Source organism: Microcaecilia unicolor, chromosome 2 (assembly GCF_901765095.1).
Source record: "Microcaecilia unicolor chromosome 2, aMicUni1.1, whole genome shotgun sequence".
NCBI classification, from domain to species: Eukaryota; Metazoa; Chordata; class Amphibia; order Gymnophiona; family Siphonopidae; genus Microcaecilia; species Microcaecilia unicolor.
In genome coordinates this window covers 425,435,932-425,456,076 of record NC_044032.1, presented here as the reverse complement: position 1 = coordinate 425,456,076, position 20,145 = coordinate 425,435,932, and the positions used below count along the sequence as shown (strand labels likewise).

Here is a 20,145-nt window from a genome sequence, read left to right as displayed (position 1 = left end):
GTGAAATTCCTAATTCTAAACTCCATTGCCACACTACTGTCGAAAGATCAATCAAAGTCTTGTGTGGCATCCCTGATGTGGGAATGAAATTATTTCAGCGGGATTCGCTGTTGCGCTTCCAAACCCAACAGCTCACTGAATTGCTCCTACACCTCTTCTGTTAATGTGCGTTTTGGCAATGAGTTAACATAATGTCTCAGCTGTTGGTAAGCGAAAACATCTGGGCTTGCTACTTGAAATTCTGTGCATATATCTATCAAGGGCTTTATCTCACCCTGTTCCGTTAAGATATGGAATAAATAGCGGATTCCTCGAGTTTCCCAGTTCCGGAAAGTTGCCGATGTATCCCCCACCGGGAATCTGGGGTTACCTCTGATTGGCAGCAGTGGAGAGCATCTACTATCCAGGGAAAGGAACTTGGTTACCCATTTCCAGTTCTGCTTCAGAGGCCAGACAATGTATCCCGCAGGGCCCAAATTCCACTGGGTTTTTAATCAAAAATTAGTTCAACTGAGGGAGCTGATCCACTGCAAAGACTTGAAAGGAGAGTTCGGTGGTCGGAGAAGCTCTCACCAGCGGCTTCTCACAAACATGGTGTCACGTGACCTCTCGAAAAGAACTTCTTAATGTTACAACAAACATGATACTGACAGAATAGTTTATACTTTGGAATTCAACCATTTGTTGAATGGTATTAGCAAAAAAATTGTATTTAAAATGTCAAGAAAGGCTATTTGGTATTTATTCAGATTCAGCTGAAATTTCAGACTACATCCAAACCATTAACCCGTTCATAAAAGTCAAAAAATTCCTCTTCTGTCCCTCACCAAACAATAAAAATATCAATATATGTTTTCCAAACCATCAACTGTTTGGTATATGGGTGTGTATGCAAAAAATCTTTTTCAAACTTAGTCATGTATAAATTAGCGATTGATGATGCCATGCTACACCTCATGGCAATGCCTCTGATTTGTTGGTAAAACACTTTATCAGAACTAAAATAATTCTCTTTCAATGCTGTCTCCACAAGAGAGATTAAAAAGGCAACTGGTATTTTCCGAAAAAAATTGTATTCCTTGGTAAAGTATCCTCAATGACCTTAAGATCTTTATCTTGTTGGATGTTTGCGTACAGTGCTTCTACATCCATGGTAGCTAAAATACATCTATCATCCAACCTGATTTCTTCTAAAAAGTTAATCGTATCCGAAGAATCTCTAATGTATAATGGTATGGATGGTACCACTGGTCGTAAAAACTTGTCTATAAAAGTAGACAAGTTCTAAAACAGATTCATTACCAGACACTATTGGTCTACCAGCAGGTTTCTCTATGGCTTTGTATATTTTTGGCAAACTATACAAAAGAATGATGAACATTTACACATTTTTACAGTATTATTATGGGAGAGATTGTTTAATAGTGATCATAATTGTTGAATTTAGGAATCAAAATCTCAAGGGGGGGGAGGAAGGTGCGAGATTGTAGATTTGCCTAGGATATGCAATACACTTGCAACGGCCCTGCTGGAGAGAAGGAAGTTTAGAGACTTCAGAGAAAGAAAAAGGGTACAAGAAAAGGATCAAAAAAAGAGGAGAGGAGAAGAGGAAGAAAAAAAAATGAAAACTAAAAAAGTGAGGGAGAGAGACTGATCCAATAGCTAAGTAATGAAAGGGAACAAGAAATTCACCATAAAAGTTTACAAGCATTTATTTCATCTTTTAAAGAAAAACATCTAAAAAGTTGAAAGACTTAAATAGAATTATCTTTTATGAAAACTCCCCCAAAGGGTAGCAGTTACTCTGGAGAGGCTGGTGAGTACCCTTTAGACTTACACATTTATTGAAGCATAAGCTTTGGAGGACAAACGTCAGACTGGTTAGTCTGAACATAAAATTTTCCAAGATAAATCAGACAAAAGATGAAGTCCAAGCTTCTAAAGAACCCTTTATTCTTCAATGATAGTTGTACAATCTTGATCAGACACAGGCGTGGAAAACTGGATCCTTGATTCACTGTGGAACTATTGTGTCCCTTTTTTTCTAAACTGGTTAGTCTGCCATTAATGTACAACAAGCATATGCAGGTTTAGGCAAATGTTTCTTGGAACAGCAGTAGAATGTTCAAAACTCTTGTCTTGATGCAGAATCAACCCTTGAGCTGCTGCAGAAAATGAGGGACTTGCTATAATGTTGATTTCTCTAAGACAAGTCAGTGTCTAGGCCTTTTAAAGCATAATGTCAGTGAAGCTTTAATATCCTCAGTGGCGTTCCTAGGCTGCCTGACACCCAGGGTGGATCGCTGATGCGCCCCCCCCCCCCCCACCGGCGAAATTACACCCTCCCCCCGGGTGCATTTTTACCTGCTGGTGGGGGTGCCGCGCGCCTGTTGGCCGAGTCCGCTCGTTCCCTCCATGCTGCTCCCTCTGCCCCGGAACAGGAAGTAACCTGTTTCACACAGAGGGAGCAGCAGGGAGGGAACGAGCGGACTCAACCAACAGGCGCACGGCACCCCCCCCCCCCCCCAGCAGCATGCACCCGGGGCGGACCGCCCCCCCCCCTTGGTATGCCACTGAATATCCTAGAAGTATAACCTCAGTACATCAGCACACACCTGAAGCCTCTTTATTTTCTGAAATGTACTTTATTGAATAAATATAGATAGTTTCCTCATAGTCAGATGTTCAGAAGTATTGCCCCAAGGCAAGAGACTCCGTAATTCTGAGAGCTTGATCAGTGGTTGGAGATAGAAATCTGAGGAAAGGAAGCTTGTTGCAGAGGTGGGAGAATAGTTAAACAGATGCAAGCAGTTCAGAGCTGGGTGGCTGGAATATGCAATATCTTATGAGAAAGAATGAATGAGGTATAAAACGAGCTTGTTACAAGGGGAAGGGGGTAGCAGGACATGTGCTGTCTGAAACAAGATGGAGAATGACTCATGGAGAAGGGGAGGTCAAGAAAGGACTCATACAAGTCCAGGGGAGGAAGAGGGAAAGGGACCAATAGGGACAGAGCCTGCCATCAGGTAGCAGGGGTGGTCCTAGGGGGGTAGTTCTCAATTGGAGGGAAAGGTCATACCCAGCTGACCTCTCAGGACAGAGATAGTAAGAATGACTAGGAAATGATAGCAGGTAGACAAAAGAGCCAAGCTTGGCTGAAAAAGAGAAGAGGTCTTTGCACGAGAATAGACCACTAGTAACAGGCTTTATTCTAATAAGCAAGGGTGGCTGCAGTACATGTGAGACTACATTTCACATGATGCATTGCTCATATATCTTTGCAGTGAGAACTGCAGCAGTAAAAATCCTTAGAAGTGAGAATAACAGTAAAGGCATTAAACACATTTTAGGGCCACACTATAAATTAGTGTAGAGCTGTCGGGGGATAGAACAGCCAGGCTGTAAGCAGAGTGTTTTTTCTAGCAAAAAATGTGCCGGTACTCAAATGCCAGGCCACTTTCAGGGGTGGGATGATCACTGAGGGACCCACCCCACAATAACCAGGCCCCCTGCAATCAGTCACAGAATCTATGACAAGGCAGAATTGGTGTGCAGAGCCTGAGCTCTTTCATTAAAACTTGAGGACCATGGGTCAATTTTAGCAGACAATGGAAAAGGTGCCGGTACTCAGTACCCCCAAGTACCCCCTCAAAAAAAGCCCTGGCTGTAACACAGTGCGATAAAAACAGAACTGGATCAGCTGCCTTGAAAAAATGAAGTTGATTGGTGCTAATGAGAGAGGCAGTCTTTGTGTAATTCTGATATGCTATCCCTCCATGGAAGCTGTAGTATAAGGTAAAGGTGAGTTACAGTGCACTTTTCTGTCTGCTTTTCTAGTTTTGTCCATCATGGGACTATTCTGGAGTGTGAAGAGACTGACTGGGACTTTACCATGAATGTTAATGTTCGCAGCATGTATCTAATGATTAAAGCATTCCTGCCTAAAGTAAGTAAGAATTTAACTGTCCAGCTGATGCACGATTTTTATTTATTTTATTTATTTATTTGTTACATTTATACCCCACATTTTCCCACCTATTTGCAGGCTCCATGTGGCTTACAAAGTACCGTAAAGGCGTTTGCCATTTCGGTTGATAACAAATACAAGATTGTGTTGAGGTTAGATGAGGTAGAAGTGAATCAGGCATCCTGGGGTTGAGGGGAAAGAGGAAAATAAATTGTCTAGTACGAACATTGATTATGTTGTGTTGCTGGGTGTGAGGATTTATGTTGGATCTGTGGGATAAGCTTTTTTGAAGAGGTGGGTTTTTAATGATTTCCTGAAGTTTAGGTGGTCATGTATTGTTTTCACTGCATGTGGGAGTCCATTCCATAGTTGTGCGTGTACGCTTATGTAGGAGAAGCTAGATGCATAAGTTGTTTTGTATTTTATCCCTTTACAGTTTGGATAATGTAGGTTTCGGTATGATCATGCTGATCCGAGTCTGTTTCTAGTTGTTAGATGAGGTCTGTCATGTATCCTGGGACTACACTGTAAATGATTTTGTGGACCAATGTGCAGATTTTGAAGATGATCCGTTCTTTGACTGGGAGCCAGTGCAGCTTTTCTCGAAGGGGTTTAGCGCTTTCGAATCGTGTTTTACCATATATCAGTCTGGCTGCTGTGTTTTGGACGGTCTGCATTTTTATTTTGTGAGTTGTTCTTTACATCCCGCATAGATTCCGTTGCAGTAATCTGCATGGCTTAGGACCATTGATTGTATTAGTTTACGAAAGGTATCCCTCAGGAAGGAAAGGTTTTATTCGTTTGAGTTTCACATTGAGTAGAACATTTTCTTTATTAAGGTTTTTACTTTGCTCTCGAGAGTGAGGTTGCGGTCGATTGTGGCTCCGAGTATTTTTAGGCTGTCTGAAATAGGGAATATGTGTCCTGGGGTTGTTATGTTGAGATGAGAGGATAAGGCAGTGTGTTTTTTTTCAGTGTTCAGCTTCAGTTGGAATGAGTTTGCCCAAGAGTCCATGATGTTCAGGCCATCATTGATTTCATTGGTTATTTCAGTCAAGACATGTCTGAAGGGAATGTAGATTGTAACATCATCTGCATAGATGAATGGGCTAAGGCCTCGATTGGATAAGGACTTTGCCAGTGGAATCATCATCATGTTGAAGAGTATTGGTGATAATGGTGATCCTTGAGGTACTCCACAGGCTGCTTTCCACGGTGGTGATATGTTTGAATTTGATTTTACTTGTCTTTTTTTTTTTTTTTTTTTTTTTCATATTTTTATTAAGGTTTTACAAGTATAACACAAAACAACCAAAAAGAAACAGTAACAATAATCCATGGCAAAGTTAATAACAAAAATAAAAAGGCAGAACAACATACCATGACAATACCCATAGCAAATCAGCAATTATACAATTATCAGGTAGTGCTATTAGGAGTCTGACAAAATGAATCCAAACGAGCCCAGGTCTTCAAGACAGATTGAACACAACGGTGCTTATGGGCTAGTATAGTTTTATATTTCCTAATCACACACACGTTACTCCACCATTCATTATAATTGAGATGTACATTATTTTTCCAGTTTAAAACAATTAAATGTAAAGCAACCGCTAACAAAATGTTAAACAATTTCTTATCGGATTCTAAAAGAGAGAGGTTAGGAGAAGAGGCCCTTAAAAGCACAATATCATAAGAGATCACGGTTAATGCAGGCAACTGAAAAATAAGGCGCAACTTAGCCCAAATGAGTCGCCAGTATGCGCTTACGTTCTTACAGTAAAAAACCATATGGGAAAGGGATCCATCTGATTCTTGACAGGACCAGCATTTGTAATCAAGACTTTTAGTGATCATGGCCACTCTAGCAGGTGTCCAATAAGCCCTGTGAAAAAGAAAATAGGAGGATTGGGAAATTGCTGCTGATTTAGTTGGACGCATCGAATGGACCCAAAAAGTGTACCAGTCAAAATCAGACGCATCAAGACTGAGATCCCTTTCCCAAGACAGCCGTAATGGAGCAACAGCATCAACACACGAATCCTGAAGTTTTTTATAAAGGACAGATGCTTTTTTCTTACCATCTGCAATACTGAGACAGAGGGCAACAAAATCTGAAGGAGTAGTGAGCAGAGAATTAGAGACCTGAAAGGTCGAGAGAAAGGTAGAGATATCCTTCCATAAGGGAGAGGCCAGCAAAGAAACACCATATAGTGCAGCCAAAGCATCCGGTGACAACAAAGTACCTGCAATATAAAGGTGAGATAACAGCCATATACCTTTACAAGACCATTCAGCTTTTTGGGACTGCAGGTGAACAGACTGCAAGCTAGAGTTATACCAGAGAGAGACATCCTCCAGGGAGGCAGCGCAAACTCCAAGACCAGCCCTAAACGTACGGATATTAAAGGCAGAAGCCTTCAACAACTTGTCTAAGGTTTTGCTTTACTGGCATCTCCAAGGCTTCCTTTGAAGTATGTGCTGCTAACAGTACCAATATCTTAGTGAATTGGTGAATGTGAGAGAAACAGAGTTGAATTACCAGTCAGACATAGTAATGATGTAGAGAATGGCACATCCAAGTAGGTTTTTGTCCTCTATGCTTTAGTTTCAAGTTTCATTTGATATACCGTCTCACAGACAAAACATCTAGGCAGCTCACAATGTAAATAAATCAGAGTAAATACAGTACTGAAATAGAAGTAAGAAACAGTGAACTACAATTCATACAGAAAAGGAAAAATTTGAAAATCACTGTGATGCTGCACTTCAGACCTCCACACATCTGCATCTATACCTTCCCAGTGCTCACCAACGAAATAAGGGAAGGATGTCAGTACTCAAAAGCCATATAAAAGAGGAATGTTTTAAGAGAGGATTTTACATTCTGCTATGAATATTTTCAAATGCAAAGATAAGGGAAGCCTGTTAAAGTAGGGCTTGCGATTCTAAACACAGAGTCTCAAAAAGTATCCAGGAAAACATGACAGAACAACAGAATGGCTACAAGATTCTGTTGAAATGAACAGAGAGCATGAAGTAGAATACACAACTAAAAGACAAAATAGTGGTAGTCCTGAGTAGCAGATTGTGTGTACTAGAATCAATATCTTAGATGCTATATAAAATTCAGTGGACAACCAATGATCCTAGTGGCACCCCATATGCGCCATAATACACGGTAAGTTCTTTCAGAAAGGTAGTACTTAAATCACTACCCCATCAAGCCATATCTATGATCGATAATTTAGTTGTGCCTGGTGCTGGAGTTGGGCTCACTGGTCTGTAGTTTGCTGGATCATCTCTGGAGCTAGATGTACACAGCGCTGTACACACACTTTTAAGAGACATGCCATGCATCGGTTATGCCTATTTCTTGTAATCTGCTAAATAAAATATGGTGGTCGTCTAGGTCAAATGCTGCTGGGAGATTAAGGGAGAGAAGTACAGTTTTGTCTAGATATAAAGTTTCCTGAATAGATGTGAGTGTTCCTGTAAGTGCTGTTTCACTATTTTGATATTTACAGAAACTGGTTTCATTGGGACGGTAGAGTGTTTGTGTGTTTCATGAAGATGATCAGATGCAATATATTGTGTTATTTTTTAAATGAAGGGAAAATTTGTAATAGGGCAGTAACTAGAAATAATATCCCTTTTAAGACTGTGATCTATTTGGCAAGGCTGGATAATGGCAGACATCTAGGTATAATCAAGGCTTTTTGAAGCCATAGTGTGATTTCATCCTGGATAGATCCCATACCTAACCCAACATCTCCATACTTCCAATCTAGTCTTTCAGTGTCTTATCAAGATCTGCTATAATCTCAGTGGTTTCCAAAATTAGTGAGGTTGTTACCCAAATATCCAGCTTCCTACATCGATGTGGACTTACTGGATAGTATTCATCCACCACTGGACCCGGTTGGTTTTATTTATTTATTTTTTTTATATTTTTGTTACATTTGTACCCCACACTTTCCCACTCATGGCAGGCTCAATGCGGCTTACATGGGGCAATGCAGGGTTAAGTGACTTGCCCAGAGTCACAAGGAGCTGCCTGTACCTGAAGTGGGAATCGAACTCAGTTCCTCAGTTCCCCAGGACCAAAGTCCACCATCCTAACCACTAGGCCACTCCTCCAGTTTCTGGGAACTTATAGCTTGCTGGTGTTCCTGGGTTATGCTTTCTTTATCTGCACCTTCCTGTTTTTACCTCATTGCCTTGGCTGAACAATTTTAAACCACTACCAACTGTCAGCATCAACTGAGTTGGGTAACTTCTAACTCAATGAGTAGGGTGTTTCTTTGTGCTCAGTAATCCTCTGTGACCCTTTTGACACTGAGATGAGGTCAAACAGTAGGAGTTTGTTGTATTTCAGAGGTTTCTTCAAAAGACTGTGTCTATAAAACTCATAGGCTTACTTTAGGGTTACTCTTTCATTAATTCAGCTAGGAGCAGGGATAACTATGAGATCTCATTTTTATGAGTTTGTTTGATGTTCACCCCTAATATAGGCAGCTGCAGAAACGTAACTGTGTTGGGCTTTGTTTTATCAATAAACCATCTTCACCATACTGATGGTTCCTGTTTGTTTCTTTGGCCTTCCTGCTGTCTCCAGATCAGGTTGGATTGCCTCTCTATTCCTCCTTACTGCAGGAGGCTGAGAACCAGGGAACTCCAGTTCATATCCACCACAGCTCCCTGTGATCTTATGCAAGCCATGTAACCCTCCATTATCTCAGGTACAAACTTAGATTGTAAGTCCTCATGGGACAGGAGAACACCTACTTTACTCCAGTGTAACTCACCTTGAGCTACAATTGAAAAATGCATGAGCTAAACCCAAACTTCTTTCTCTGCAGTCTGTTAATAGTACATTATCTCCATAAAAAAGTAGGGGATGTTAAGTGACAGAATAGCAGAGAGTAACAAACTGATATTTTCAAAAGAACTTTGAAGAACAGGAGGGCAACAGCAATAGAATGTTGAAAATGCTTGAAAAAGACAATTTTAATTTAAAAGAAAATGGGACTAGAATTGATGGAATGTTCTAGGGAGAAGATATGAGCAGCACAAGCAGAGCTACAGAGGTGTGGGAAAAGATCAAGAGTGAGGAGACTGGAGCAGTAGTGACAACATCACCAGGGTGAATTTAGCTTTTCATATAAGTCTTAAGTAGAGGAGTGTGGTAGCCGTGTTAGTCCACTCTTAAGGTTATCAATAGAAATCAAACAAAATAAAACATGGAAAAGAAAATAAGATGATACCTTTTTTATTGGACATAACTTAATACATTTCTTGATTAGCTTTCGAAGAAGATCTCTTCTTCAAAATCAAAGAGAGAGAAACTGCTTATCCTTGAATAGCTACAGCTCTGCAGAACCAACAGCTCCAGACACTTTGGAGACATTTGGATACACATCTGAGGCATGTGAAAATCAGAGCCCAAACAAACCAGGGAATACTGATCACACCTTTACAGATGCAAACCAAATGGGTATAATAAACCTCTCGAACCATCAATTATCACAACATGAGATCTCTGTGCTTTCCAAAGGGCTCTCATTCTGCCCGTCGAATAACCTAGATGAAATCCAGCTATATTCAGACCTAGAAGAATTCTTCAGAAAAATGCGTCTTAAAGCACATTTCCACAATAGAGAGACATCAAATGATCCGAAATACAGTCTTAAACAGAAGAACACTTATTTCACCCCACAGGAGGGACAAAACTACAAACTGGATAATTACATAGAAAGTTTCAGACATAGGGTTAAATCACAACTCTCCAACAAACAAAAAAGAATTCTGTACAATCTTACCCCACCAGAAAGAGCGGCCATAAGAACCCTACAAACTAACGAACGCATTATCATCAAACCCGCAGACAAAGGAGGCGCAGTGGTAATTATGGACATACAAAAATACATTGAAGAGGGGCACAGACAGCTCTCAGACAATAAATACTACAGGAAACTAACTGAGGACCCCACACAGGATTACACAAAACAGCTGAAAGACCTTATCAAAACATTTCCTACACAAGCGCAACCTCACCTGAAGAAACTCATACCAAATCAACCTTCCGTGGGCACATTTTACATGCTACCCAAGATCCACAAACTGGGAAACCCTGGCAGACCAATCATATCAGGTATTGGCACACTCACGGAAGAAATATCTGGATTCATAGAGAGAATTCTGAAACCTCTCGTACACAAAACTAACAGCTTCATACAAGACACCACAGACTTTCTGAATAAATTGAAAAATATCAAGCAACTACCACCTAACACCCTTCTGGTCACGATGGATGTAGAATCACTATACAGCAACATTCCACATGCGGATGGCATAGCTGCATGTGGAAGACTCCTAAAAAAATCCACACTGGACCATCAATACTCACCAGAAACTATTACAAAATTAATCAAATTCATTTTAACTCATAACTACTTCCACTTTAACAATGATATCTATCTGCAAATAATGGGCACTGCGATGGGCACCAGGACAGCACCCCAATATGCCAACCTTTTTATGGCTGAGCTGGAAGAGACATTTCTGAATACATACCAGACCAAACCTCTAAAATAATACCGGTACATCGATGACATTTTTATGATTTGGACTGAGGGTGAAGAAACTCTGAAACAATTTTATTCTGCATTCAATACATACCATCCTACAATCAGATTCAAAATTGACTACTCCGCAGAAAAAGTCAATTTTTTGGACACCACGGTCTCAATCAGTGATGGCTGTATACAAACATCTATATACAAGAAACCCACAGACAGATGTAGCTACCTCCACAACTCCAGCTTCCATCCTTCACATACAAAAAGATCCATCATTTACAGCCAAGCCACAAGATACCACCGTATCTGCTCTGACCCAGAGGACAGAGACAGACACCTTAAAACCCTGACTGAATCCTTCAAACAGAAGGGCTACAACCCCAAAATAATCTCCAAGAATATTGCCTCCTCCCTCAAAACACCCAGGGAGAATCTGCTACAGTACAAAAAGAAAAAATCCACAGACAGAATCCCGCTTGTAGTGACATACAATCCAGAGCTGGAAAAACTGAGGAAAATCATAAGAGATCTACAACCTATACTCCAGGAGGATGAATTACTGAAAGAGATATTCCCATCCCCACCAGTACTGGCCTTCTGACAGCCACCCAATTTAAAACACAAGCTAATCAGAAGTAAACTTCCTTCACAGACTGAAAAGGAACAGAAGGGCACACTTCCCTGTAATTTATCCAGTTGCAAACTATGCCAAAATATTTCACAGGACCCCAAAGTCATCCACAAAGGAAAGATATTCAACATAAAGGGATCTTTCACTTGCTCATCTTCCAATGTGGTATATATCATTCAGTGTAAAAAATGTAACGAAGGATGCTATATTGGAGAAACAGGCCAGATGCTTAAGACAAGATTCAATTTGCATAGACATCATATGAACAATACTGGTGCCAGCAGGGTTCCCACGCCTGTTGGTCAACATTTTACAGGACCAGGACACTGTACCAGTGATTTCACAGTGAGAATCCTCAAAGGTAACTTTAAAACCATACAAGAACGTAAGACCTTTGAAGTCAGAATGATTGAATATTTTAACACCCAACAGAAAGGACTTAACAAGGATCTGGGGTTCCTAGCCCATTATAAACCATAAAGCTGTATGTCTCTGTTGATCACCCTCCCTTCACCTATCCACACCCGCCCTGTTAGAATATCAATGATATGCTTTGATGTCCCCATGCATACTTCCTACCCACCCCCCTCCCCCCACCCTGTCAGACTGTCATAGTAATGCTTGAATGTTTTCACTTATATACACTGTCAGCTAGCACATTTGCTTATTTCCGATCTGAGGAAGAAGGGCAACCTTCGAAAGCTAATCAAGAAATGTATTAAGTTATGTCCAATAAAAAAGGTATCATCTTATTTTCTTTTCCATGTTTTATTTTGTTTGATTTCTATTGATAACATATAAGTCTTAAAAGAGAGCATGCAATTTTAAAAAGCATTCCTAGGTAAATGGAGTGTTATTGCAGATCTATTTGGTGTTGGGTCAGCAGTGAAGGAGGAATGTAAAGTTGAGATAAAAAAAAGTTGAATTGGGTTCCATGAATATGAAGCTGGTTTTGTTGTAGGTGGCGATGCCAACATGTCACCAAGTCAGAAATGGAGGGGGGGGGGGGGGGGTATTTGCAATCATTGGATACAAGACGTGGTTTGCATTTGCAAATGTAAATGTGTTGAGAGGCAAACTCCTAGTGGTGATTTGTGGGTATTTGTTTGGAAAGGTAGTAATAAATTCAAATAAAATAGAAGACTTCTATATTTGAATTTATTACCACCTTCCAAGACTTGAAGCTTGAAGGGGAAAACAAGCATTGGATATCAGCTATTCAACAGTTACAAAATCAGGAACTTTGCATTTGACTCATGCTGTATGTGCAGACATTCATCCTTTCTGTCCCATTTAGAATATACAGACTTTGTTTTGGTTTATTTTCCTTTTTCCACCATCTGCCGTCACCAACTTTCCAAAAATTACACTGCTAGAATCCTGTGTCTTGTCCCTCGCCACTGAGGCAGCGGAATGCTTTCTGATTTGGGGTGCCAAAGCTCCACACCCAAACCTTCCATACCATCCTACTCCCCTCCTATGGCATCTGACATATCTATCCTCTCTCCCTCTTAACCCTCCCCCCCCCCCCATGGTGTCAATCATTTCTTTCCTTCCCTACTCCCTTTCCCCCAGCTTATCCAGCATCTCTCTCCTTCCCTCCCTCTCAACCCCTCATAGTCTACAGCACCTCTTTTTCTTCCCCATTCAGCATCTCTCCTTCCCCCTACCTGTAGTGTCCACCATTCCACCCACTCCCTATGGTCTCTAGTATCTCTCTCCTCCCCTACTATCCTCCTTCTTTCTCTAGCATCTGTACCTTTCCCTCACCCCTCTGCCTGTGGTGTCCATCATTTAACCACCCTGTGGAGTAGAGCATTCCACCCCCATGCTTTCCAGCATCTCTCTCTTTTCTTGCTCTCAAACCCTCATTATCTTCAGCATCTCTCCCTTCCCCTCACCCTCCTCTCTTCAGTCTCTCTCTCTCTCCCTCTCTCCTCCCCCTTCAGTATCTCTCTCCTTCACTCCCCCTGCATGTGGTGTCCATCATTCTAACCTCCTTCCTCCCCCCCCCCCCCCACCATCCTCAGTATTTCTCTTCTTCCCTGCCATATCCGCAAGGTATTTATTCTGTTACCATGCTCCCCAGAGGTGGTAATTCTAAAAGTAATATTGTAGACATTGCATGGATGGGCTGATGCAGTGATGTCAGATGCTAAAGGCCTTCCTGGTTCAGAGGGGACAGAAGGTGACCGGCAAGCCTTAAGCATGTGTAGATGCAAGGTAAGAGAAGAAAAGCATCGTGGGGAGAAATGGAAGGGTTGCAAAATTTTGGGGGTGCCAGAACACCTGCAGCTCCCCCTGTTCCAGTGCCTGTGCCTCACCACACTCCTGTCTTCTCTCTCGTTGGCTTCCTATTGATCAGTGCATCTCATTTAAACCCCATACCCTGATGTATAAGGCAATCAGCGGCCTGGCTTCACCTTCCCTTTCTTGTCTAATGTCTGTTTTCCATAGTCTGTTTCCAGTACTGAGCTTTTCTGTTTGTCCCCTTTGTCATAAAACACCATCATTTCCACAATTTCCTTCTCTTGGCCCTCTCCTGCTACAGGTCATTTTCATCAGATACTGAAAATGATCCCTTTCTTTTCCAGTTCCTTGCAAAGTGTTTACTACAAATAATCCATGATGATTGTATCATCAGTTTTTGTTTATATTCATTTATGCTGATTTACATAGTGCTGTAATAATATAGTAAATTTCTGTGCAGAACTGTGGAGAAAGAAACCCTCTGGCCCCAAGCTGAGTACAATGGTTTATCCAATTACCTACTTACTGGTAATCCATAACAACATACGAAGAGCCATACTGGGTCAGACTAATGGTCTATCTAGCCCAGTATCCTGCTTCCAACAGTGGCCAATCCAGGTCACAAGTACCTGAAACCCAACTAGTAGTAACATTCCATGCTACTAATCTCGGGGCAAGCAGTGGCTTCCCCCATGTCATCTCAATAACAGACCATGGATTTTTCCTCCTGGAACTTGTCCAAAACTTTTTTAAACCCAGATATGCTAACGGCTGTTACCACATCCTCCAGCAGCAAGTTCCAGAGCTTAACTATCCATTGAGTGAAAAAATATTCCCTCCTATTTGTCTTAAAAGTATTTCCATGTAATTTCATTGAGTGTAATCTGGTCTTTGTACTTTTTGAAAGAGTGAAAAATCGATTCACTTCTACCCGTTCTACACCACTCAGGATTTTAAGGCCTCAATTATATCCCCCCCCCCCCCCCCCCCCCCCCCCAAGCCATCTCTTTTCCAAGCTGAAGAGCCCTAACCTCTTTAGCCTTTCCTTATATGGGAGAAGTTCCATCCCTTTTATCATTTTGGTCGCTCTTCTTTGAACCTTTTCTAATTCTGCTATACCTTTTTTGCGATATGGCGATCAGAATTGACTGCAGGACTTAAAGTGAGGTCGTACCATGGAGTGATACAGAGGCATAATAATATTCTTGGTTTTATTTTGCATCCCTTTCCTATTAATTCCTAGCATCCTGTTTGCTTTTTTGGCTGCCACTGCACACTGGGGTAGCTAACCTCCACCTGCTCAGTCCATTTCTCCCTTTCCTTTGACAAAGTCAATCTCAGTCTTTCACTTTTTTTTCTCATATGTTTTAGTTTTGTATAACAAACCCTGCTGCAACCACCCTTCTTTTTTTTTTTTTTTTGCCCTTCCTGTGCTGTTCCTATGGAGCAACTGCCCTTCAGTTTATGGTCTTCTCTTCCTCTCATCCTTTGGGGGTTTTTTTTTCCCTCTCATCACTTCTGAGTCTCTTCCCACTAAAACCAGTAACAATAATTTTAAAAGCAAGAATGTTAGCATGTATCTCATGAGAATAACATGTTTCATGATCTTGTTCTCATTCTGGAAAGAATTTGTAATACACTGTGTCAGGTGCATAAATTCTCTCTATATTGTTTCTTTTGGCAGATGCTTGCCCAGAAATCTGGAAACATTATCAATATCTCTTCAGTAGCATCTAGCATCAAAGGTTAGTAGCTTGTCTTATACTTACAAAAGAGATAATAGAAATACATTGAACTGACTGCTTATAATGGCAGTTCAGTCTAGGCGCCCCAATCCTTTGCACATAACACCAATTCTATAACGGAGTGGAGTGGAGGAGTGGTCTAGTGGTTAGAGCACAGGTCTTGCAATCCAGAGGTGGCCGGTTCAAATCCCACTGCTGTTCCTTGTGATCTTGGGCAAGTCACGTAACCCTCCATTGCCTCAGGTACAAACTTAGATTGTGAGCCCTCCTGGGAGAGAGAAATATCCAGTGTACCTGAATGTAACTCACCTTGAGCTACTACTGAAAAAGGTGTGAACAAAATCTAAATAAATAAACAAACGGTATCTTGGTGCCAAGGTTCTGTTATAGAATATTAGTGTAAGTTACACTTGGTGTTTATAGTATTATATAAACTGAGAACAAACTGAGAGACACACCCATAACCCGCCCATCTGTACACCCTCCCCCCTTGCAGTTAGGCACTATGACAAGGGCCCAATTCTATAAGAGTGCTCAGGCGCTTTTCACACACCTAAGTGACACCAACCTCTAGGTGCTAATTCATAGAATTGCTTCCTTATGTGATTAACAGACTGCTTCAAGACTTCTAGCCACATAGCTTGAGATAATGTAGTTGGCTGTCAAAGACCAAGGGGCAGTCCTAGGACTCATTGATACTATGTATGCCCAAGCAGCAGGGGCGTAGCCAGACAGCCAATTTTGGGTGGGCCTGAGTCCAAGGTGGGTGGGCATGGAATTCATGCCCTCCTCCCCCCGTCCCTAGCCCCCCTCTGCTCTGCTCTTCATCCCTACCTCCACCTGCAAGCCCACAATATTAAATACCTGAGCAGGAGGGGATGTACAATCCCCACCAGCAGAAGATTTCCTCCTGCTCAGACAGTCAGCGCTCTTCCAAACAAGCCAGCAGCACTTTCCTTGAGCTGATGCCACGGCCAGCAGGCTTTGCATACATGAAAACTAAACATGTGAAGAGGGGCTGGTGTTGGTTTCAGCTTGAGGCAAGTGCTGCCAGCTGCCGTTTGAAAGAGCACTGGCTGCCTGAGAAGGAGGAAATCTTCAGCTGACAGGGTTTGAGGACCTCTACAAGCCATAGCAAGAGTGCACAATTTTGGGCGGGCCAGAGTCCAAATAGGGTGGGCCCTGGCCCACCCAGGCCCACCCATGACTACGCCTCTGCCACTCTTGCCTTCCACGACTGGGAGTGCTGTGGAGATACTGTTGACAGCTCCCGTGGGTGACAGAAATGTCAGCTTTCATGTAGTTGGTGACAAATAATGGATACACAAAAGGAAGAATACATATCTATTGTAAAAGGGAGCCACAGTCCATGTCCACTGACCAAGGACTTCTACTTGATGGCCTACAGAGGAGAGAGCTAAAATTGGTGAAAAAATGACTGACTTGGTGGCAGTCACAGCCAAGCAGAGGAGCTGGGTTTGATTCCATGCCAGGTCTCTCTTCCTTGGGCTTGTTGAGTCCTGACAGTACTGCTGATGCAGCCTTCATAGCTCCTAGAAGGGGGAGAGAACCCCATCTGTTGTCCAAAGGCAGCACCTAGTGGTTGGACTTGCCCCCAGTTACAGGGTTCCAGAAAGAACCCTGGTGTGTGGGCCCTAACCAAGGAGAGTTGTTGCATTTATTGATTGATTTGAATGATTTGGATTTATTTTCCACCTTTTGGAAGACATTTACCCAAGACAGTGTACAGTAAGAATAAACCAAACATAGACAACAGACAATTACAGCTGTAAACATATTCAGACAGTACATATTATAGCACAATATGCTACTTTCAATGTCAACACAATACACATTGAAACATATTAATAGAGATCATAGGGTGTAAGTGGAGGTGGAACATATAGACAGATAGGAGTAACAGGAGTTAGATAGAAATAAAGGTGACTAACTAAAGGGAAAATAGCACATGACGTCAGAAATGCTGCAAGAAAATGATCTCAGCTAAAGTAGAAGTAAATAAGCAAGTCCTGCAAGATGTTAGTTCTGGTGTGTGACTAGCTAGATAGTTGCTTCTTCCATTAAAGTCTTGAGAGAATAGCTAAGGTTTTGCCTGTTTTGTGAAGCAAAGCTTGTCTGGGAGCTACTCTGGAGAAGGCTTGTTATTGGGTGTCACATCATTGATTTGCTTTGGAGAGGGTGTGGTTAGAGATATTTCTTGGTAGGACCTTAGCGACTTTGGAGGAATGTAGAGGGAGATCCTGTTCAAGTACTCTGCCCCATTTCCTTTAAGGGCCTTGAAGACTAGCCAATTACTAGAGGATACACAATGGAGGTTGGGAAGAACCCCTAAGCAGTGTGAATATAAACTCCTGGCTTAATGGACTAACTGAGCCAGAAGCCCAAAGGAGTAGGAGAAAGCTGCCAGACCCTAAAAAATTAGAGTAAAACATCTATAGTTGTGCATAAAGATTAATGGCATCCTAGTCCTATCAGACTACGGTGCCTTAAAAGCCCACCTTTTTGAAGATGCTTGTAGCTCTTAACCCCTTATTTACCTGTGTAATACCCATTTTAATTACCCATAATAAATGAAACTCCCTAATCTTTTATGTGTCCTGCTTGTCTGTATCGAATAGATTGTAAACTCAGATATTCTTAGGAGAATAATAAAATGGTTTATGGTTTATTCAGACTTGTTATTCTGCCTCAGTTGTGAAGCAAGTCAATGCGGTTTGCAAAATAAAATGCACATATATCGATCCATAGTATAATTGCACCTTTGAATACTGTATGTCAATCTAGTCTCTCAAAAAAAAAAAAAACAACTACAGTCAGGGGTGTGCTGGTAAATTTTTAACAGGCTCTTTCTCCGGACATAGCCAGCTCTGCAGTTGCAAAGGGCCAGGGGTGGCCGGGGGGGGGGGGGGAGGGGGAGCAACACTTGCTTCTCTCTCCTTCCTCCCTTTTTTGCGGGCACACTAGGCATACCTTTGCTGGCAGCCAATAAATGAACTGCCACCACTTCCAACGTCTTGCTCTGAGCAGCATGCTGAAACTTCTCACATGCTGGAGAAGTCCCAGCCTGCTACTCAGAGCTGGAAACAAGGAGTGGGGAGCAGCAGCAGTCTATTTACTTGGCTGGCAGGGCTCAGCATCCCCACCAGCAAAGTAAAAGAGAATTCAGCAGGGGGCCCAAGCCCACATTTTGGGAGCCAGTTGTTAAAGTAGCCATGGAGGGCCCTACTTTAACAATCGGCTCCCAAAATTCTTAAAAACGTAACCGGCTCTTGCGAGCCTGTGAGAGCCTGCTCCAGCACACCACTGACTACAGTACAACTAGTAAAGGTACAGAGAAGGGTCACAAAAACAACAGGGATGGAATAGCTCCTCTCACGTGGGAGGAGAGGATAAACAGATTAGGGCTCTTCATCTTGAAGACACTATTGAGAGAGGATAGCACTGATAAATAGAGATACTGTAGTTTAACCTTTCAACTAGTACTAAGACTAGGGGACACTCCTAGCACATTTAAAATAAATTGTGTGATCAGCGAAAAATTAATTTTAACAATCAAGCTGTGAAATTTGTTGCTTGAAGATGTGATTAATTGTATAGCAAAGTGGGTTCTAAAGAGGTTTAGCCAAGTTTCTGAATTAAAAATCCAGAAACCATTATCAACCATGTGGACTTGAGAAAGCCACTGCTTATTCCTGGGAATTAGCACAAGGAAAGGATCTTCTCTATGGGATCCTACTGCATATTGTTTGCCTAGATTGGCCACTGTCAGAGATGGGATTCTGAGCATGTTATCTGCTCATCCTTGGTACCCTCTGGAGCACTCTCCTTACCTGATGTTTGCTATGCAGCGTGCACACTCTACAGCTACTAGCTGCCCTGAAATGTTGTGAACATACTGCAGTACAACTGTGAAAGAAATGATCCGATGATGAGCAGGGGACTTTTTTTTTGCAGGCCCAAGCTCTTTATCACCCTCTGTTCTCAATCTTTATCCTCACTCTCCTTGTTGGCGAGCTTGAAACTGGTGCAGTACTCCTCTCCCTTAGATCATTTACTAGAACGGATAAGAATTTCCTTCCTCTCTGAGAAGGGACCATCTACCTCCACCATTTCTTCCCTCTTGCAGGGACTGGGAGCCAATACAGTCTCCTTTCCTCTATTGCCCTTAAACTTCAAAACTTTTCATTTTCCACCTACCTCCATTTAAAGAATTTTTTTTCTTATAGGAATCACATCTTCTTTAGAACCTTTGTTTCTGTTGTGCTCATTCTACTGTAGAACAGTATCTATATTTAATAGATTCATATATATTTTACATCACTGAAATGTACTGAACTAGTTGTAAGCTTGGCCAGTGTGTACCACTTCCACTTTGCTTTCAATACAGTATTTGGGCTCCTGAGTCAGTCTGTTTATGCTGTTCTGTGCTGCCTGTTTCCATATAGGAAAGGGGAACAAGTCATGGAAACGGAAGTCACAGAGCTAAAAAAAAAAAAAAAAAAAAACAGGCTTTCCATAGCAAATTCAAAAATTTCCAAAAACTAAAGTGTAGGAGTTTTGGAAAAAACTAATTATCAGTATTTTTTTTTTGTTGGGGGTGGGGAGGAAGCTCATGAAGCTTAAAGCAGCGATGCTAGCAAAAACCAAATTTCAAATAAATTAGTTGGCATCATATGTTGAATGGTGGAATATAAATCATGCCAATAGATCAAAGCAGATTACAGCATTGAAAAGTAGTAATCTAGAAAAACCGGTGCAGGAAAAGGGCTTGCTTCATCATCCCTAGTGATTTTGACTCCCAGCAGTACATATCTTGTGTATGTTTGGGTGTTAGCTGAAAAGCAGCTGTCAAAAAAGGGGGGCTATTCAGGTGATACTAAGCGAAAAGAGATTCAGCATGATGCAAAACCGCATGCATGTTCCATGAATGCTCTCCACTTCACTCTGCCC

At 41.7% G+C, this 20,145-nt stretch overlaps 1 protein-coding gene across 2 annotated transcripts in view; it reads left to right on the top strand.

The window, feature by feature from the left end:
* BDH2 (3-hydroxybutyrate dehydrogenase 2) overlaps nt 1-20,145 on the top strand; it is a 72,204-nt gene that overhangs the window by 41,303 nt on the left and 10,756 nt on the right. For both annotated transcript variants that reach the window (XM_030190761.1, XM_030190762.1), the window contains exons 5-6: nt 3,838-3,946; nt 15,114-15,174. In XM_030190761.1, coding sequence (XP_030046621.1) covers nt 3,838-3,946; nt 15,114-15,174 — 170 coding nt within the window. The remainder of the gene's footprint in view (nt 1-3,837; nt 3,947-15,113; nt 15,175-20,145) is intronic.